Source organism: Coloeus monedula (assembly GCF_965178545.1).
Source record: "Coloeus monedula genome assembly, chromosome: 2".
NCBI lineage: Eukaryota > Metazoa > Chordata > Aves > Passeriformes > Corvidae > Coloeus > Coloeus monedula.
This window is the reverse complement of record NC_138782.1, coordinates 31,118,385-31,140,756: the sequence shown is the minus strand read 5'-3', so window position 1 is coordinate 31,140,756 and position 22,372 is coordinate 31,118,385. Positions and strand designations below refer to the sequence as shown.

The 22,372-nt window shown below is 37.3% G+C and overlaps 1 protein-coding gene across 2 annotated transcripts in view; it reads left to right on the top strand.

Annotated features, from left to right (window-relative positions):
• BABAM2 (BRISC and BRCA1 A complex member 2) overlaps positions 1–22,372 on the top strand; it is a gene marked incomplete at its 5' end in the record, with an annotated part of 171,954 nt that overhangs the window by 122,472 nt on the left and 27,110 nt on the right. For both annotated transcript variants that reach the window (XM_082303120.1, XM_082303121.1), the window contains 4 exons: positions 730–829; positions 2,794–2,864; positions 4,351–4,433; positions 18,934–19,087. In XM_082303120.1, coding sequence (XP_082159246.1) covers positions 730–829; positions 2,794–2,864; positions 4,351–4,433; positions 18,934–19,087 — 408 coding nt within the window. The remainder of the gene's footprint in view (positions 1–729; positions 830–2,793; positions 2,865–4,350; positions 4,434–18,933; positions 19,088–22,372) is intronic.

Genomic DNA, 22,372 nt, shown 5'->3' with positions numbered 1-22,372 from the left:
CTCTGAGGACAGAGCACCACTGAGCCCCACTTCAGAGAAACCTCTGACTCCATCGTCTCTATAATTTTCCATTAAACAATTGAAGGCTTCAATATGCCTTCAACTTCCCTCCTCAGTACCCCCTCTCTGCAGTGTTCTCTGAAGACTGAGCAAACCCATTTCTTTCAGCATCCTCCTTACATCATCATGTACCTGGTAATCTTTCTGATCCACTACCCCTTTGATTTAGTAGGTTAACATCTGTGTTCTATTGGGAAATCCAAAACTGGAGTAGATGATATGATTGATATTTGCATCTGGCTGTTTATTACTCCTCAGTCCCAATTATTTTGATTATTCTTAGCTGGTTTGACTGAAGGTGGTTTTTGGAATAGCTGAGAACTTCAAATCCTCTCCTCCCCCACTAACAAGATTTTTGAACTACAGTACTGCACATCTTGCTGATGAGGACTAAGAAGCAGAACTGTTCACAATGAAAAAGCTATTTCCTGGGAGAATGTTTTGCGTTAGTGATACTCTTGATTTAAGTGGTTCATTTACAGTGGGTCATGGTATAACCTGTTTTTATAGATGGTATCACTCAGTACTTTTTATTATCACCACAGCATAAAATGCGCTTCTTCGTGGCCCTCTGACTTTAAGCATCGGGAAAGAGGACTGTGTAGAAATAATTTTCAAATCCCAGGGACTGTACATGTAACATACTGTTAAATTAACTTCTTTCTCTAGTGCCCTTGGAGGATCATCTGCCCTTCACATCCCAGCCTTTCCTGGTGGAGGTTGTCTCATTGACTATGTACCCCAAGTATGCCAGCTGCTAACAAACAAGGTAAGCTGCTAGAGACAATCAGTTTTCCTTTCCTTTATGCACTGTACTGCATTTCCACAGACATCATTATTCTTCTGCCAGGTATTCTTAAGCAAGGCATACTTAGGCTGAACTACACAGGGACTACATACTTAGGCTGAACTATACTTTCTTGGTAAGAGCTGAGCACCTAAGCACGACATTGAATAGAATGACTCCTTTAGGTAAACAAGTGAGTTTGGGATCAGATCCTGGAGCAGTTTTTTTCTTAGTGCCACAGTTATGATTTAGGATAAAATGTTATTGTATTGTACAACACGGCAGTGTAGTATACTGGTTTTTAGTAAATACAGATATGTAGTTTGCATATTATTTTTCTAGTTGCAAGTTCTCATACCCCAGTCATTGTTGTAGGTTTTGAGTACTTTCCATGATTTTTCTTCTCAGATGTTTCCTTCAGATGAACTGAATCAGCAGTTTCTTTGGATGTTTGTACAGTAATAGCTACTTAAGGTTGCTGAAAAGGTTGTGTTCCAGTTAGCTTACTGTTTGAACAAAAAAGAATGATTATAGTATTTTGAAAGTTTCTCCATTATTTAATTGTAATTTTCAAAAGAAGGCTTAGGGGTCAACATCTAGAAATTTGCGTATTACAGACTTCCTATTTGTATATTATTTTTACCTTCAATTGTCTAAATGAAGAAAAGAATTTTGTCTTTTAGAAAAAGTTCTTCAGATAGTATTTCCATAATTTTGCTGGAATCCATCATTAGAGTTGTTTTTGTTGTGGTTTTCTGTTAAAATTACTTTCTGTTTTTAAAATCTGCAAGTACACTGTACTGTTTTTATCCTTTCTTAAACAAAGTCACTTAAGCAAACTTATCGTATGTTTTCCTCCTCCCAAAATAACATTTCAGATCCCACACAAAGCCTTCAAAATAATCACAGTGTTTTATAAAATAAAATGTTTCAATTTATAAACAGAATCTAAGTTATACAAGACAGCTCTCAGCAATGGTTGTGTCAAGACTTTTTCAGTAATTTTAGGAAAGCATTTGCCAGCCAAGGAATTCTACTATTGCCATAGCCAAGAAAATACTCTTCCTGTTCTTTTCAGTGGGGGAAAAAAGGTTCCTAAAATGCTAGGTTTTGTTCTGGATATCAAAGGAATTTACGCAGGGAATCACATATAGAACCATACCATAAGTACTTCCAAGTCACCAGTTGTAAACCAGATGTCCTTGCAGCCCGATGACACATGCATTGTTTCTGTTATGGGTCAAACCCTGCTCACACTGTTCTCCTAAGTAAAGCCATGCAAATCAACAAAAAATCATACATGGTGTGAGGAGAATTTTGCCTTAAGTCTCCAAATTTAGCATTGTTGCATTTTGTCTGTGCCAGGATGGAATTCTTTCAAAACCCAGAATGCCTCAGAAATTGATGTTCGCAGTTGAGTAGGTGGCTCCCTGAGTCAGCATGAAACCAGTGAAAGAGCTTAGTGTTCAGAAGATTTTGTTGGAGGTGCAGTCTTCAGAAACCACCAAAGATCAGTTGTGAAAGATATTTGATATTTACTTCTCTTTTATAAGCAGAATGTTATTTTGACACTTAGCCTGCTGTCAGTTCAGATAACTGATTTGCCTATCACAGCTTTCCACTCAAACTTCAGTAAGGCAAGACTGAGCATTTCTTTCTTCCAGTCTTTGTCTTGTGTGGTTAAACAGTGCTTCAATCTATTGTGAAAGACTGAGTTTCACTCAGAAGTGACTGAAGAGATTTCTTTACAAGATATTCTGTGTGCAAGATCCAGAGTTTGTTTTAAAGGCATTTTAGGATTCTTTAGGGAAATCATGCTAAATATAGGATTCAGAACTACTACCATGTAAAACATAAATCTTCCTTAACAAGAAATGTATGACAAACTGGGCTTTTGCGTTTTTAATCTTTTTATATCTCTGGATTTGTTTTCTTTCTTTTTTAAGGTACAATATGTTATTCAGGGATACCATAAGAGAAGAGAGTACATTGCAGCTTTCCTGAGTCACTTTGGAACGTAAGTTTTCTTTCAATCCATTTTTTCTGTAGCGTGGGGGAAACTCATTTTCTAGTCGTGGTTCGTGGTTGTGTGGCTGCTGTCCACTGGATAGGATGAAATCTAGTCATTTTGCACAGAAGGATGTGTATAGATTGTCTCTCTGTAGCAGTACTGGAATGTAGTTCAGCATTATTTCACTTCAGTGCCAGTTGCCAATCTGATTTTTCTAGAAAATAGGTGATGATGGGAAGGGGACAGAAGAGATTTTCTCCTTGTGCAGAAGAAGTGTGTTTGTTTCTGAATAAATTACTGGAGGGGTCTTACACTAATAGGCAGTGACTGAGGTGGGAGAATGGAGAAGCAGGTACAGTTCCAAGCCTTGCAAGAGCCAGAAACCACTGCTCAGAGTAAAGGCAGAACTGGGACACCAGCTGTTCCCACCACCAACCAGTATTTTGTCTCTCAAGAGAAGAGGCTCTTGGGTCATGTTGCATTCCTGCAGATGAAAGGTCCGTGGCCAGGCATGATGACAAATTAGCTTCAGAAATCAATTAATCAGGGCTTCCTTGGCACTGTGAAAGGTTGGCACTTTGGTTTCCTGCCGAAATTCTGACTTGAGCTGGAGTCCAAGCCTTTAGCTAATCGTGATGAGGGGTTTCTGCTTCCAAGGGGTGATGCCAGTGACATGGATATTTGGGAGCCCTTCAAATCTCAGGTCTCTCAAGTGAGGCTAGGAAAACAAGTGACTTCTATGACTTCTAGCATGCACCCAAATTTAATACGATAAGTAGGTGACAATGACTTGAACTGGACATATGAGTAGACAGTCAGTGCAAGCTCAGTCTTTAGAAAAACATTTCCTTTTCTTCTGAGAAAACTACATTCTAGAAATGGCCAGGTGTGTGCCTATGATTATAGGACATCTGCATTTGGTTCATGAGTTCTGGTACTGTTTGAGACTTAGAGAATACCAGCTTCTGATGGTTGAAACTTGTAATCCATCTATCAAACAAGTGTTCTGTATGGAATTTTTTGTTATGATCTCATGTTTTGTATTTTTTATATACTCTTTCCAATTTTCAAATTTAAACTCTTCTCACCCTGCTTATTTCCAGTTTTACCCTCTCACTTCCTACAGAAATAATAAATAATCTTAATTTGAGTAAGATACAGGGAATTTGTGTGTCTACAGTTTTTATCAATTTAGGATGCAGATGTAGTAGCAGGTCTCCTTTCATTTAAAAGTGTATTTTAAACTGAAAATGGCCTGTCTTTGAGTAAAAACCTCCAATACCACAGCATAATTAAGATGATTACCAAGATTAAAAATTTAATCTAATTTACAATTAGCTAGAAAATTGTAACTGTTAATAAAGCAAATACTGGAAGTTTCTGAACAAACAAACAAAAATAAAAATCCCTGTATTACAAAATTTACATATTCATCACTCAGTATTAGAAGATAAAAATTGTATTCATTTTTTTGTTGTTTTTTTGTTGATAGTGGTGTGGTGGAATATGATGCAGAAGGATTCACAAAGCTTACTCTGTTGCTGATGTGGAAAGACTTTTGCTTCCTTGTTCACAGTGAGTAACACTTTGCCTCAGGCATAAATGTCTATCCTCTTGAAGATACAAGTTCAAAAGGGAAAATGTACAATTAAAGGAAACAATTTAAAAGTTTCAGCTATTTTTATCCAGTGCTTAATCTATTTTTGATGTGACTTAGAAAACACAAAATCTCAATTGTATCTGGAGAAGGGGAGAGGATGAAAACCAACAGGGAAATGTTGGCTTTACAGAATGCCAAAAGTGTCCTGGGAATGTTTTGTGGTATTTTGACTCAAGATTAAGTTCACTGTTGTAACTTGGCCTTTCAAAAGTGTCAGTGATGAGGACTGTTGTTATTATACTCAGCCCAGGAATACCTAAAATCATCTGTAACTGTAAGGAATTAATGCATTGATAACAACTGTAAAGACACTTTAACATAGAGAAAATATATTACATAAGAAACAACAGCATATTGTCATTAGGATCCAAAAGTTATTCCTAGACTGAAACTGTGTAGGCAAAACTGTCTTAACAATGTAGCTAGGTTTGCTGTCATTTAAAATTTTTAAATAAACATTGCATTGTTACCAAAAAGACATTCTTAATTTAAATATATAGGAATTACTCCATGTGGAAATTAGTAAATGTGGCTTTGATACTGCCTTTTACATACTACCTTAAGTTACAGTTTCTGTTTTCCTTGTGTTAAGGTGAAATAAACAGATATCAAAGATATTTTGATCTGGGGAAATTTGGTCATGTTACCCTTTAGATTTGATGGTTAGACTTCTTATTTATGTTTAAAATTATTACATTGCAATCTGGGCAGCTGCAGCATTGGTGTTTGACAGCATTCTAGCACTGGAGTCTTCCATGTTATGTAATTTTTTATTGTGGCCTAGCTTTTCATGTGGAAAACTAATGCTGTCTTAATGACATCATAGAAATTTCTCCCAGAGTTCTTAACGCGGGAAGTCGGGATTGCCGTTGTTCAGAGCAGTCCTTCGCCCTGTGTTGTATTGGAGATCATGAAAAATGGTCTCACTAATCCCTTTCCTTACGTCACCTAAGATTACCTTACCATACATTAATGACCTTAAGAGGTCTAGAAAACTCAAACCTGAAATTAAAACACTTCTGTCATATTATTATGATTTCCGTTGGGGGGAAAACAGAGAATTAAAGTGGTATCTTTGGGAATATTATCCTCATGAAGTCTTTACTTACATTTCAACTACAATTGAGAACTGGTCACTGGACACTTGTCGTCTATGAGATGACACTTCTTTATGTACAGCCTTCTTGAAGATCTCCTACCTTTCTTACTCCCCCACATATTTGGGTTAATTTAATCAGTGTTAAAATTCCTGTGGATTTGATTTGTGCTGTGGGATAATATACCTTAATACATGTTGAATCAGTTAGATTTCAGGGGAATCAAAATTCAAATTTCTGCTAAATAACAGAGCAGGTTTTAACTGTGTAATATTCATAGTATTCAATTAAACTGGCATGAAAGCTACAATTATAACAGAATAGTTTATCACTATGTATTAACCCTGTGGCCTTAGAAATCATACAGTGGCTTAGCTGTGTATGCCATTGCATCACTCACTTGTTGAACAATTCACTGCAAAAGCATTTCTGTTCCATGCACTGAAGGATATTGCAATGAAGGGACCGAAACCTGCACTTCATTTCCTGAGTGAAGTAATGTAGGCTTTCATCTCCTAACCACTGACATAACTATGCATATTATGGTTGAATATTTAGCAAGCATCTAATAAAATGTCTGGGAGAGATAGCAATAAGTTGAAAACTGTTCTACTTTATATATTTACTACAGTATGTAGATAAAGTATTCAGAGGAGAATAAATAGGTCAGTATACAGCAAGCACTGTGGCAAAACAAATGAAAGGAACCATAGTAAATTTTATTGGCATCTAAATTTTGGTTAAAATTTTAGGTTTGAAATTGTGAGATTTATAAATACTAACATGAGTCGTATTTACTTTAGAAGATGGATTCAGAGGTTTCAAAAGTAACTTTGGCATTGTTTTGTAACTGTTTGCATTGAGAGTTACAAACTTGTTCAGACACTAGGAAGCAAAAAACATTAGAAGTTGAAATTATTCAGAATAGTTTTATTGAGTAAAGTGGGTTAAAGAAGAGAGAAACACAAAAATAGTTCTGAACTGCCAAAGCCAAATAGCCTTAGAACAATTTCACATGCTAAAAAAAAGACTGATGCTGTAGTTACAGAACGGAGAGCAGAGTCTACCCACTCTACCTTAAAACACCAAGGAGCTACCTAGTTGCAAACCTAATCATTAGACTAATGAAGCTGGTGGAGTTATTATATTAGATCAAAGACTAGTTAAAGGAACTGTTTCTTCAGTGGTTTAGTTTTAAGAATTAATCAAGTGCTTTCAAATATAAGACAGAAGAAATAAACATTTAGAGAAGTTCATGCATCCACATGGGAAAGGAAATCGTTAATCAGGCTTACTGCTTTTGATACTGATACTGTTTATGAGTAAGTCTCAGTATGAAGCTTTGTAAGTAAACTTCAATAGACTGCTCGCTTTTCAATAGACTTTCTCTTCTTGTTTATAAATCAGCTATGATTAGTTTTTGGAGACAGATATTTCCTCATATTCTTGTTCCTGTATACAGTCTATGTATTTATACCATATATAAATTATAGTATCATTTAGGCTGGAAAATACCTTTAAGATCGAGTCCAGCCATTGATGCTATAACCAGATCAATATTAGATAAAAACACAAGTTACATTATCTGTGCATAATTAAGAATTAAATAGTGTTATTTGTCTAAACACAAGAGTAGAACTCTGAAGCAACCTGCATTTGGGCTTTTCAAAGATGATTTTTATCTTGCAAGATTTTTAGGTTATCAGCACTAAGGAGATGGACAGAAGCTGGACCAGTTTGCAGTAGTAAACAAAACACTGCTTGTGTTAGTGGTTGTTTAAGATGTCTTGAAAAAGACAAACATTAAACTAAAAAGGGTTTGTTTCACTGAACAGTATTTCGGGGGATGGAGAATGTTGAAGGCTGCCAGCATTTATATTTCCAGTTTGTGTGGGATCTCAGTCAAGGTGAAGTTGGTGGGAACATTTGGTGGAAGTCACCTTGGCTAACTGTAAGGGATTCCAGTTTCTGTGTGGATAATGCCACTGACCCAGGAGTTCCAAAGTGCTGGTCATGTAAAAGCTCAAGTTTAACTGATGATCCTTCTTGCTATGGGAATGCCAATTGAACTAGCTTTTTGTCCACCCTTTTTACTTGCCTGTGCAGTTAGGTGGTTGCCTCTGTCAGAGGATAGATCAGAAACAGGCAGCATCTTAGCACGAAGAAAGTTTTGAAACAGAAGAGAGAAGCCAGCAAGGGACCTACAGCATTAATTAGCTAAGAGGAGACTATACCTTATGAGTATCAGGCTTTGGGTGGACTTGTGCTTCTGGATTCAGGCTTTTTGGGTGGAAGTTATCAAGGCCAGCTTCTGATGCACTCTTGTTTGGATATTGCTGTCTGCACACATTTGTCAGTCTCTTCAAGAAAAGTTACGGAAAAATAACCTTGTCTGCCTGAGCCATGTCCTAAAAAAATAGGCCAAATATTGGGTGGAATATTTACATTATATTGTTTCTGTGAGCTTTTATCTAATGAGGTGTTTTGACTTTCTTATGTAGTGCTGTTTCTTTATTCTTCTCGTTGTTCCTTAAATGAAAATGGGAATTTATGACTCTGAATACCAAAGAAGGTAAAAGAGATCATTGACCATGTGGATAACAAGGTGGTATCTGGTCCTGTCAGGAAAGCAGGATAGTTCAGTAGAAATGCCAAGCATAACAAAACAAATATTTCAGGAGTCTAGAATGAGAAGTTCAATGCTGATCAAAACAGTCTGCAACTATTATATTTCATTTCATTCTGTCATTTCATTATTAAATGAGAAACTGAGGATTAACAATCAGCCCCAGTGATTTAAAAGTGGCTGGAGAAAGTCAAAAGCTATTTGGATCTTACTCTTGGGAGTAAGCAGAGAAGTGTCCTTTTTTTGGCAGTCTTCTCCTCTGACTCAGTACTTTTAGTTGGTTCCATGTATTTCTTTGAATCTTGTCTTGAGAGTTTCTGAGAGCATGTTCTGCCTGCAGCAAAATACACCCTCAGCTGACAGGGCTTCTTCAAAACTTTGTGAATTGTTTCAATCACTCAAAGCAAAGCACTCTCTGTGACATTTCCTGTGTGGTGAAGTGTGTCTTCCTTACTGAAGTCAATGAAAACTGCAGGTACACTGCAGTGCTGTGGATCAGGCAGTGTGATGGAAAAGTAGCCTGAGTCACAGGCACAAAGTTCTGCACTAAACTGGGCATGGGCTTAGACAGGGGCTAATCACAGGACTGAATTGTAGCATTTGGAAAATTAACGAGTCTTTTGCTGATCATTTTTCTCCATGGCGTAATTTTCTCCTTTATTTCTAAGGGATACTGCCAGGTAGATTTAGTTGGAAATTTTTATTGAAAGCTGGTAATTTTACTTTTTGACACTAAGAGTACTTTAAACATTTTGTTCCTCTGATTCCACCTTAGGTATTTAGCTGTACATGAGCCAAATGAGCTGGGTTTTTATCTAGTTATTCATAATGGATGCAAGTGAGCCTGAAAAGTGGTTTTCTTTTCCTCTTTTTCTGTTTCTCTGTGTTCATTTTGTTTTCATGTCACTCAGTATAAGCTAGTTGTAGGTTCTTGTTTGTAATTGCAGAAAAAGGGAGAATGGGCAGCAGGCAATTCATAAAACTTGGTATGGACAGAAACAAACTGGAAACAACAGTTGTGATACCAATTAGGCTTAATAAGAATCTTATAGATGGCCTGATGTGGGTGGACTGGCAAGGTATTTTAAAATGTCATTTTGGTGTGGATATTATTTTTTTAATTTCTGAGAAATATATGTATTTGCAACACTTTTAAAACTGTAGTATATTGCTGCAGACATTAATTGATGTTCTTCCAGCAACTACAAGCACTTTAACAAATGGACTGAAAGGTTTTGTAATAACTTCTTACAAAATTGCACTTTTCAGAAAACTGAACTGTTGATTTTTCTTATTTGATATATATATCTAGAGTATGACTGCAATGTGCCCAATTATATGACAGATAACTAAAATTCTCAGAAAGGGTACCTGACATGGAAAAAGGATATAATCCTATTTTATCTAGTCAATTTTTGAAAACAAGTAATTAGGTCACAAAAAGTAATTGGCAGGGGCAGGACTTGAGTACAGATAGTGGTGCTTATTCTTCTTCCTCCATGTCTGCTTTGTGTTTACATGCTTTGGTAACTCACAGATAATTTTTCTCTAAGATGAGAACTGCTTTAAAGGTGGGAAATACAGCAAGTTCGAAATTGCTCATAGTAGCAAGTAGAAAGCAAATATCTTGTTTTCAGTCCAGAAAGGAGATGATGAGCAGAAGTCTCTTGGATGAGTCCTGGGTTCAGTAACAAGCAATGCTTTCAGAAAAGAAACAGGATGATACACAACACCGCAGGATTATTAGAGATATGAAATTTCTAGAAATAAGAGCTGCATCAATATAAGAAACATTTTCTGAATCATTCTTCCCTCTCTTTCCTCTTTCTATGCAGTAACAATTACATTGTCACCAAAATAAATTTTTTCTGAGAATCCATATGTGACATGGCAATAGCACACACAGGCAATTGCTGAATACCTTTTATGAAATAGATAAATATAATTCATTTTGGAATAATAAGGAATACACCTTGGTTTAGAGATGGAACTGGTCAAAAACATGCATAAATGTCAAAATGGGAGGAGGGGGGAGTGCTTAAGCTGCTTTTCTGTCTCCTTTGTCAGCAGTCCCTCTACCCCATTCAGCAGCAGTCCCATCTTTTTCCCTAGTCATCCTTTTGCTGTTCCTGTAGCAGCCCATCTTGTTGTCCTTAACTCCCCTTGCCAGATTCAATTCTAGGTCAGCTGTGACATTTCCAGTCCTGTCTCTGCATGCTCAGGGAGTGTCCACATCTCTGTGATTCCTTTTTATGTTTAAGTTTTATTAGGAGTTCTTTGCTCATGCATGTAGGCCTCCTGCTGGTACTGTTTGCCTTTCTACTCATTAGGATAGACTGTTCTTGAGCTTGGAGGAGGCCATCATGGGCCCATCTTCTCACCAGGACCGTTATTCCATAGGATTCTTCCATGGGTGGAGCAAGATCCCTGAACAGCCATAAGTCTGCTCCCTGAAGCTTAAGGGTGTGATCCTGCTGTTTGTTTTACATCATCCTCAAATGATGCATTCACAAAAGAGCACCAAAAATGGCTGGTGGTCTAGAAAGCGTGTCATAAAAGAGTATGTTCCACAAAGTAGTTCTATGGGTCATTAAAAAGTAATAGAAGGGTAAGCTTTTAGAACTGCATAAGGTGGCTTCAAGAGTAAAAGTGATAATTGTGATGTTCAGGAGTGAAAAGATGCAATGGGCCTGTACTGCACTTAAAAATACCTGGAGTGGCTTAGTTGGCTAGTTGGGCCAGATGGGATTACACCGGGTTGGGATTTGAAAGCTGTAAGCCTGCATGAAGCGAAGGTTGACAGAACAGGATAGCAGGTGTGGGAGCAGAGGGTCCTCTTGACCTGCAGGATAATGTCACACTGACCACAGGTGAGAAGGAAGTTAAATAGTTTCCTTTCAAATCCCAGGCAGCATTTAAAACAGAAAAAACAACTTACTTGCAAGCCTCATCATCTTAATAAAATGTTGGTGAGAGAAGACAATGATTTTGCATTTCTGCTTTTCAGGTAAAAACATGGTTTGGAAGTATTCCTGTCCAGTTGGAAAGTAATGTAAAACTTCTCAGCAATTAGCAGTGTATCTCTGCTCAGAAAGCAGAGGAATATTATTTGCAGTGATCACCAGCCTGTGCCAAGAAAGGGCATGGCTTGCTTTTACACCCATAACAACTGCAACTGTATTTAAGTTTCAAGCTTCAAACAATTCAGACAGAGAAGAGACAGCTTTTAGTCACATCGATCTCATCAGCACTTAGAGAAGTTACTATAGAAACTGTAACAGCAGAAACAATAAAAGGAAATAAAAACGGAAGGAGGAGGGAATGAAGATCTTTGAGAATCTGAAGTAAAAATAAAACAAAATATAAGTAAGTAGCTGAAGCTGGTGATGTAAAAATAACAAGCCTTTTTCTTAATTAAGATAAATATGATTACAGGGATTAGAGAAGGAAAAGACCTGTAAGGCCATTATGCCATTTTTTTGGGGTCAATATAGAGTTATGAGATATTCCACAGGATCTTTTTAGGAGGTAGTCCAGTCTTGCTGTAGAAGTCCAATAAGAGTGTGACATAGGTGGGGTGGACAATGACACTTGAAAGCAAGAAGATGTTGTAAAGCTGTTTTCGGATTATGTTATATCTCTTTAGCAGGGTCTTTGACCACATAGCTGGTAACTGCTTGAAGAATATCTTGATTTGATGTGTTATTTAGTTCCTCTGTAAAACTAAACAAATAATGAGATACTCTGTTTGCAGCACATGACTGTAACTTAAGTCATTCAAACTATTTTCCATATTTTTAAAAAATGCTGGTTTGTATGAAGGATGGAGTACTTAAAAAAAAAGTTGCAGGTTATAATAAAGACATGGGATATTTTTACAACCATATAATATGCCTATGTTGAAAGAAAATCAAAACAATTGTAATCATAAATCTAGTTGCCACTGGTGCCGAGATTGTATTATAGTTCCCACTATCAGTGGAAGAAGAACCATAAGGTGGATACAGAAATGTCATTCAGTCCTCCTCAAATAAAAATGGGTTACATTATATTTTAAGAAACCCAAACAGACAAAACCAACTAACAAACCAAAACAAAGAAAGCTAATTAAACAAATCTACTCTGTAATGTGTCAGAATAGTATAATCCATCACAATTCATGGTTTCCATTTTGCCTGAAGCATTTTGTCTTTTATTGTTTAGTATTGTATGTACTGTTAATAAAGTAGTTGTTTCTTTTTTTCGGCATATTTACTTGTATTTCTATAGTATTTATTTGGAAGTATTTTGTACATAAGTCATCTTACTCATTTACTATACAAGTGTTGACTTTGCTGATGGGGTGAATATTTCCCGTAGCAAGGGCAGACCTAATTATTTCAAAACCAGCTGTGATTACCAAGACACCCAAAGTGCCATAAGTGTCTCAGCTAAAATTCCATAAACAGCTTTTCCTTTCAGAGTTGAAATCTTGAAATGTTGATTTCAAAATAGCATCTTCCTGCAAAGAACCTGTTTTTCTCCAGAAGGGATGTCAGCCCTAATAATATTTAACAAATTCAAATTCCTGTGACTGCTCTCTGTTAACCTAAGGTCCCATACTAATGCCATTGATATGTTATTTGTCATCCTTACTCTCTCATTCTTGCAAGAATAAATCATCACACACCAAAGCAGGATAGCTGTGGCATTCAGTAATTCTTTGTGTGTTTTGAGCCAAGTTTCCCCTTTTGTTTTTTGCCAGTAGAATGTAGACTAAAGGTCTTCAGCACAGACGAGTCAGGGAAAGATTCACTAGGCAAAGTAGCCTGAAATCCTGCCCTGTGGAGCTTTGTGCTGGACACTACAGTCCCCCAAATGCCTGTGGCTGAATCTATTCAGGTTTCTCTGTAGGAGCCATGATCAATATGATTCCTGAAAGGCCTTCTGCACTGGAATTTTTATGTAAAATCTGAAGATAGCTCTTTTCCCTTGAAGTTAGGTAAAGATTTTTCACCCGTTGGACAGACTGTCTGAAACAGCTTTCTCATAGGAGAAGTCATGTCAGAAAATCTAGTAGAAAGTTTCCTTTAAAATAGGGCTTGGGAGACGTGTAAGTGATACTATGGAATATGGTGTGTGTGTTGCCACTGAGTTGCACGGTAAATTCACATGGGTCTCATCCATATCAACACATGAAAACTGCAGAGCTCTGAGTTCAAGGAACTTTTCAGTTTGAGGTAGTGCATTCAAATCCACTGTTTTTTCCAGCAGTGTGAGCTCAATTGCATGTAAGGCAGAGAGAATGTGAAATTCAGTGGACCAAAAAAAGAACAAGCAGAAAGATGATGAATATGTACTAATAAGAGACAGAAAATGCAGTTCTGGAGCCTGGAATATGTGTTTCCTGTTTCCATTACTTACTTCATCAGAAGTACTTGAGTGCAGAGGCAGTCCCTTGCCAAAGCTGGATGATAAGTAAGGAGTGAGTCAGGGAATTTTGGGAAGAGAACGGCTAGTATCAGGCTAAGATTCTTCAGTGTTCTCTGGAGATTTGAGTTTGGCATATTCTCCTTGTTTTTCTGGTGAAATAATTTAAACAAAGCTTCTCACATGTCCAGTAATCATTGATTCTGAAGTATCTACTATGGCAGTCAGGATTGGAAGGACTTGTGTTTGGCTATATGAAGTATTATCTGCTATTAAGTCTTGGAAGAATTGCATCCCACAGGCTGGTACTCAGCATCAGTAGACATGTCAACTGTTCTTTCCTTGCTCCTTCATTCCTGCTCTGGAATCCCTAAAGAACCTCCCAGCTCATGAGTGTTCTGTGAAACCATTTTAAAAATATTTTATGTAGCTAACATCATTCTTATGATGATTAGAATCATCACATTGAAAAGCTCATGCAGAAATGAACACATTTAATTGGAGCAAGGCTTTAGTGTTGGGCAGTAAATAAATGCAGATGGAGAGGGTCTGTCAGATGGGAGAAGCCAGAACAGTGTCTCCTTTGGCCATCTCTGTGCAGCCTAGGACTGTTCAGAACTGGAAACAATACTGTGTTATCTTCTGTTTGAAGGCCATTCCATAAAGCCAGTATGGATTTCATTAAGGTTGTGCAGGCCATGCAATCTTGTCGAAGTAGGAATATCAGCAATAAAATATCCAGATCATGCAGTGTTCACGAGGGCAAAACAAATTTCAGGTGCAATAAACTGCTGCAGAGATTCAAGCATCCCAAAGGTTAGTAAGATAACCAGTATAGTAGCATCCAAGGATTAAAACAATTAATTCAGTGAGTAAAGGTTGGCTTTTGTGAAAACAAAAATCTAGATTTATCCAGTACCATACAAAGGATAAATAAACCTTTTCCCTAGAACAGGAGAACAGTATATGGAAAAATTTGTGTTACTGTCTAAGTGCTTTGAAATATATTAATGGTCAGCATGCATTTCAAGCATGGTTTTGTTTTCCCATCTCTTTTCTCCAGTGCTTAAAGGTGGAGAGGAGGGCACTGTGGTAAACCTGCCCTTTTCTTCTGAGCACTTTTCCTTCAGAAAACCTGTAGCAGCCCTGGTACATGCTTTTTCTGAGACATTCCTTCCACATTTCATATCCTGTTGAACGAGTTGTAAAATCAGATGCTAAAGATACTATTTTAAAGTTAATAAGATAGTCAAAATCAACTCTGTAGTTGTTCATGTAACCTTAACAAACTAGGTAACCTTTTCCAGGCCTCAGATTGCTGTTTTTTTAAGAATATGAACAATTCAACCTTACAGATACCTTGCACAGTTTGTAACTTATTAATAAACCAAGGTTTTGGCTTTAAGATAACTATGTTTTGAATATGTGTACGCATTAAATACTAAGTCAAGAGAAGCAAATTTCTGTGTTACTTCTAGATAGTTTCTTACATTTCAAAAAGAGAGCAACTTCAACTATTTATAAACTGTAATTAAGTTTCTTTACAACATGACTCATTCTCAACAAGCAAGTCCTTTTTCTTTTGCTTTCTTATGAACTGTGTGGGAAAATTAGGGTTCAGTCAGTGAAGAATTTACTCAATGCTTAATTACCCATAAACAGCCCTCCAAGTTCTGCTCATGTAGAGCTTGCATAAAGACATGATTTTCCCCACACTATGGCTGTCTAAAAATTGACTTTTAAAAAATGATCTGTAAATTGCAATGTAGGAGAAAGCAGTGTTTTACTGGCTTCTTTCTCCAGTCTGCTTCTTTGAGTTCCTCTTACATTAACAGTGTGATGCTTAGGAGAGCCAAAGTAAGAAATCCTAAGATTTAAATTACTTCGAGCATGGAACTAAATTAGAAAGCTTTACTTTCCTGAATGAGCTAATTGTTTAAATTTTCCAAAGGAAATGTTTCTATTTCTGCGAGAGAAGGGGTAAATGGGACTTCCTCTGACATAATTTTCATTTTAAATCTTGAGTTTGACAGCAGCATTTTTACCTTCATAACCAAATATTACTGCTTAACTGCATGACTTGTATAAGCTTGCTAGTTGAAGTGACTCACTTACGCAGATGAAGTTATTTTTAGGGAGATAATTTGCACTGTTTAGAAGAGAGGAAAAAAGGGAGAGAGAGTCCTACTAAGAGCTAGATCTCTCATTATAGTTTACAGAGCTCGTGAACCCAGCATCCAAGCAAAAGATGACTAAGCAAGGGGTCTATTGGTACTTTCAGGAATTTACAGACATGAGTCATCTGCTTATTTTCTGCAGACATATCACCAGGGTACTTTATGAGTCAGCTGTTATTTGGAAATAGTACTTGTATTCAACATGAATAGGTTTTTGTAGTTCTTAAGTAACTAGCATGCCAAACCAACACAGGCTTTTACAGTTTGCCTAGTTCAGGTGTTAATTTACAAAACTGATGTGTTGTTCTTAACTGTGATGCATTTTTCATGGCAAAGTGTGAATGTTGTCTTGCATGTAATTACAGTAACACCTTTGTCACCTTAGATACTGCATGAAGGCAGATCTGATTTTGTATTTATCTGCAGATTGAGAGTCAGACTGCCTACATATGACCAGGTAAAAAGAAAAATTTTCTTTAGCAGACTGTGTGTGACTATGGGCAGAATTTGACCTTTCATGTCCAACACACCTTGCCAGCATTAATTACCATTAGTATTTGCTTATTTTTTTCATTCTGTGCACTAACAGTGTCAATGGACGGGCATCCACTGGGACGGAAGCAAGTTCTTGCCTTCCTTTTCTATTGCTGAAATAATAGCTGGCTACCTTGAGATAAGTATAACACTTTAAACTCAAGGCTATTTCCTGTTTACTGGTCTTTTAGGTGTGGTTGTGTTCCAGAATTAGGGACAGGTTTTTTTACTTGGTCTGGACACATCCACACCTTGTATTAAGGAAACACTTGGGTTAGAAAACTGGAAGTTTGGCGATTTCAGGTGAAGGGTAGTGTTATAAAGCAAAGGCAGTTTAAATTTTCAAAACTGTATTTGCAGTTCAGGATAATACTGCTGTTGTCCAGATGTAGGATGCACAATTTTGAATCTAGTTTGATTATCTGATTTATGTGATCAGTTTATAATCTAAGTAATTCCTGAAAATTCCTATACAGGTTTTGGTTAATAGAAGATATTTTGGTGGTACCTTCTCATAACAAATACAGGTGTCACTGTAATGAGAGCACTGCCTTAATTATCCATTTTAAGCAGCGCTTCTAGTGCTAGATACTTTGTCTTAAGAGCCCACCTTTAGTTTTAGGTAATGGAAAAAACTGTTGCTGCTTGCCTATGTTATGTAGATGGCAGTTTTGAAGGGAAAGTTAATGGAAGTTAGAAATTCTCAACTAAAAAGTAGAAGGCTCAAACTATTACTTGAATGCTTTGCTGAAGTTTGTTATTCCTCTCACATGGCGATAAAATACAAAAGTATACAGACTTGGTTTCTCTTAAGGAGCTGGTACTTAAGAAGGCAAAAGATGCACTAGAGAAGCAGTATAAGCACTCAGAGCTGAAGTAGTATATTTATAATATTTAAATAGAGAATCAGTCTCCTTGTTTCTTTACTCTTTTCCGTGGTAGAGTCCTTCAGAGGCCGAGGCACACACACCATTTGTGAGGGGAGGAGACAGCTTGCTTGCTGATAAATGGCCACGTTACACCAATGTTTTTCAGGGTTGTTATTCAGTAATCACATTATAAAGCGGAATTTGACAGAGCAATCTTTGAATCTAACCTTTGTTAAAGCAGTGATCTGCCCTCAAATTAGCAGAACTCTGCCCATGTCATTAGCGCTTCAGTATCTGCTGGAAGCTGCTGTGTGGGCTGAGTCACCCGGACTCCGGGACCTGTCACGTGTGGCTCAGACCCTGGGTCATGAACTGAGCAGGCGCTGTCCTCCACGGGAGGATTTGTTGTGTTTTGGGACTACGGCTGGAGTAGCACGTCTAATTTAGTGTGCTTCATGGCTACAAACGCTTTTACTCCTAGAGCTTGGAGGGTGGTGTAGGGAGAAGAGAGATACGGTGTGGCTGATGTGCATCTGAGTATTTCGATGTGATTAGATAAACTGAAAGATGAAGGAACTAGCAGGATGATAGCATGGAATCTGGAAAATAAAACCTGCCTTACACTGATATCTCAGTCTGTGAGCAGGGATTTCATAGGAAGTGCTGGAATCTCTGGAAGTATTTAAAATACAATTCCACTGCAGTGTTCTTTCACTGTACAGAATTAAAAAAATGTGATTTGGAGGATAGCAAAAAGTAAAGTTGTAGGTGCTTTATAAATGAAGCCTACACCTTTAAAAGAAATACACATTCTTCTGTTAATTAGATTAGACATTTAATATTAGTAACTCAAGTCTCGTCATAACTCAATTTAACTACATATTTCTCAAGCCTCCTGAAATAAAAAGTAGACAAAGAAAATACAAACTATTATTCTAACAATGAAAAAGTTAAAAACTGGTTCTAACCATAAAAAAATACACAGTTTCTAACTGTTGTAGACTATTTTATTGTTCCACCGGACCTAGCTGATCATGAGACAGTGATAAGCAAAGGAACTAAGAGGTTCTGATTTTTATTTTTAGTGAGATATTTTGGGTATTAATGACTTCGCAGTGTGTTTTTGGTTTTGTGGGTGTTTTCTTGTCTAGCAGATGACAGAAAGTTGAAATCTTTTCCAGCTCATATGACTGAATCTTTCTACATTCTATATCAAATCATTTGACCACTTTAGGACACAGACAGCTGTAGAATGAGAAAGATAATGCTTTTGATGTCCATGGGGACACTAAAATATATTGGTTAAAGCAGATAAAGATAAATTTGGTTTTCTAATGGAAAGTATAACAGTGTATTTTGTGAATTTTTGAAAGGGGAGATTTCACTATAAAAGTAATTTTTTTTAATAACTAAATAATTCTGGTGGAAATTTTATGATTAACATAGCAATGCACGAGCTAAACTTTTTTTTAAATCATGTAATTTATGAAAGTGTTTTGGTAAAGCAAAGTGTCCCATACAGCCAATAGGTTGGAATCATTACTTATAAGAAATGCAGAAGGATGTTTTAGAACTAACCTTGAGTTTCTCCTTTTCTGACACCTTTAAACCAATAGAATGGTCTGGTATATTCCCAATAAGAAAAAAGGAAAAAAATACCCTGGTGTATTTTTTAATGACCTTTTTTTCTTCTTGAATTGCAGTTGACCTTCCCCTGTACTTTCCTCGAGACCAGCCAACCCTAACGTTTCAGTCCGTCTACCACTTCACTAACAGTGGCCAGCTGTACTCCCAGGCCCAGAAGAATTACCCATACAGCCCCCGATGGGATGGCAATGAAATGGCCAAGAGAGCAAAGTAAGTCAGATTGCTGTTTCCTACTAAGCATTCCATTTGTCTCATGGTCCTTGGTGGGTAGAAATTTCATGGATATAACTGTACGTTTTCAGTGTTACAAAAGCTCTGAGTCCTGGTGTTCCTGTAGGTGAGTGTAGACAGATACTCATGCTTATTATATTAGTGCCAGAGGACTGAACAAAAGAAGGCTCTTCCTGCTGGGCTTTGTATGGCACAGAGTGGTGACAGTCTCTACTCCAGAGAACTTCCAGTCTAAGTAGACGAGATAGCCCCCAGCAGGAGTAACCTGCATGGTAGCAGTCAGTTAAGGTAACTCCCTGGGGTTGTGTGGGTGTTGAGGGGACCCTGAAGGGAAGCATGTGAGCTGGAGAGAGCAAGGAAGAAAAACCTGAAAGATCTGGAATTAGGCTGTAATAAAAAGACATGGAAGAACAGGAGGAGGTAGAGCAAACCACCATTCCAGCATAGGAGGCAGTCCTATCAGATCTTGAGAAAGTTATCTAAAAATCTTAATATCTCTTGCTTTTTTGCTTTTTTGTTGGATGGAAACAGAGAATCTATGTCTCCTTCCTCTGCATTTTTTCTGCAAGCCCTTGTTTTGGGCTACGGAGAGACCACTTCAGTCTGTGTACCCCTTTAGTTAATGATGACAGGGCAGCCTCACAGAAAGGTTCTGTTGCAAGGGCAAGCTGCCATACACAGTGGTGTCCCCAAAGCTAGATATTGTCCCTGTCTTCTCATGAAGCAGAACAGATTTTACCTGAATGGGAAAACATGGGAAGCAGCCTTGCTGCAGAATTTTGATTTTGCAAAGTGTAAAAATGTTAGAACAGTGAGAGATTTAAGCAGGCTCATAATGAGTTGTTCAGCATGTAAAAGCATCAAACTGCATAAATCAAAAGGCGTATTGGGATGAACGTTTTGAATGACAGTCAGAAGATTAAATTAAATCAGCAAATATGCATAAAGAAGAGTCGAAACAAAAATAGTTCAGGCTGAGTAAATCAAATGAGTGGCATGGTCAGAGACTGTAATTTGGAAATGATGGAAGCAAACAACAATTGACTGATGCATTTGTAGATTTTCATACTAATTTAAATTCTATGGACAACATCAAGTAACATTTGATTTGAGATTTTGATGCATTGTAATAAAAATTTTTTTGTTAATATTTGGTTTTGGCACCGTACTGTTTATAGGAGCATCATTTCTTGATGATTTTGTGTGTGTGTGTGGAATTTCCTCTTTTCTCTAGCAGGATATTATGAGTATTTTGTTTATTAAAAAAAAAAAAAAAAAGAAGAAGAAGAAACAATAGCTGTGGCTTTTTTTATGACCATACTACAAAATGCATTTCTTTTGTAGCTGAAAGCTTACAAGTACCTATGTGCTGTCTGCTAAGTGCATTCACTTATGAGTGGGTGTATACAAATGGACTTCTCTGCCCTGCACTTGAAATTTAGAAGTATTACAACAGTTCTGATAAAAAGCACTAAATGTGTACACTTACTATCACATGTATTTCTGGTGAGGTTATTCACTCTTACGTTTGAGCCTGTTCATTTGAGTTTTACACTGGATACGTAATATGAGAAGGATGATGAGAAGCGGGGGAAGACAGTGTGCTGAGATGTCTGAAATAGCAATCATTGAGCTGCAAAGAGACAGAGAAGCTGCTCCAGTTAAAAGCGCTTGGCTTGCAGGAACAGCTAGTGATTCCTGAGTAGGTACCATAAATAAATCTGTATCAAGACAAGTATGATGTTATGATACGTGTGAGCGTATTTTAAGAAAGATTTTTAACACAATTGAGCATCTTATGTAAACAGTGTTTAAAATATTTGCTGGGGCTTCTCAGTATAGGTTAGTGTGTTTCAACACAACCAAATAACTTCTTATTCTATTTTATTTTTACCACAGACGTGTTATGGACCAACTATATGGGAATATATGTTAATATATAGGAAAGCATTCTAAAGAAATGTTTTAGTTCAAACACCACATGAAAACTTCCCAAATAAAAACAGAAAAAAGAATGCATTATTTACTCTTGAGAAACAATGTCATTCTGCTCTGATGAAGTAAATTTAGCCCTTGTTAAATCAGAGACAACTTGTTTGTGTTCCTAAATACTGTCAATTAGGTTTTGCTTATATATAGTCTTTTTCCCTCTTAGCAAAATGGTCTCCCAAGTGCTTAGCATTCTTTGAGACAAAACATCTCTGTTTATCTTCCTGGCCATTGCTCTAGGGCCACAGGATCTCCCGCTTGGTGTTCCAGTATCTGACCAAATTCTTCACCCTTCTTCTCAAACTTCAGGGACCAGTGTACACTATCTTCCTCTCTGGGGCTAAAAAAACAGTCAAGAACAGCTTTTGTTTGCTCTTGCACTAACTGTAGAAGAATCATCAGGTTTGAAACGGCATCAGTCACAGATTTCTTCATCCTCAATTTTGGCAAGCCCTGCCTCTGTTTTCAGCAACTCAACACAGCCTGCTTATTCATGGGCAGAGCTGTCATAAGTTCATTCCAAAGGGACTTTGATTCTGTGCCCAGCCTTTTTCCAAGGTTGTTTTGCTGTGGGTTGTTGGGGTTTTTTTCCCAAACAGGTGAGCCCATCCAGTTCCTTCAGTGCAGGGACCAAACTTGAAAGTCTTGGTATCCTTTCTTATCTCTGTGGCCCCCAGCAGAAGTAGGCATCTCTTTTGAAGTCAGAACTTAACCCTTTGCTGTAGCCTTGAGATAATCAGGAGTAACTATAGGTAGGAGCAAAATTACTCCCCTAAAATGCATACATATAAAAGTAGATTGCATGCATTCACACCTAGAGACATATCACTAAATCTAAAAGGCAAATTCCCATATCAGACTATCAGTTTAGCTGGATCTTTTTTATTCAGAGAGAAAAACTGTTCATGTTCTTGCTGAAGTAATTGGACCAATTTATATCTGTCTTGATAAAATCCATGAAGTCAGACTCTCTTTTTCTGTGTCCTCTTAGGCAGATTTTAAAATCACTGGGCTCCTTTGCAGCCCACTGACTTAGATTCTTCACTGAGAGATAGCATCTGGTAACTGAAGCTTGCTATTGTCTTAGCCCAGGGATTGCCCTCTGGCTTTATTTAATTCTGAAGGATGAATCTAGTCCTGATTTAATAATGTGATTTCAATTGCCTCCAGATTGCTTGTTTCTCAGCTAACACAAAAATTTAACCTGTTCCTCCAGCTAGAAACAGGGAAACCAAAAACATTAAAATTTCCTTACAAGCTGCTGAGATGCCATTT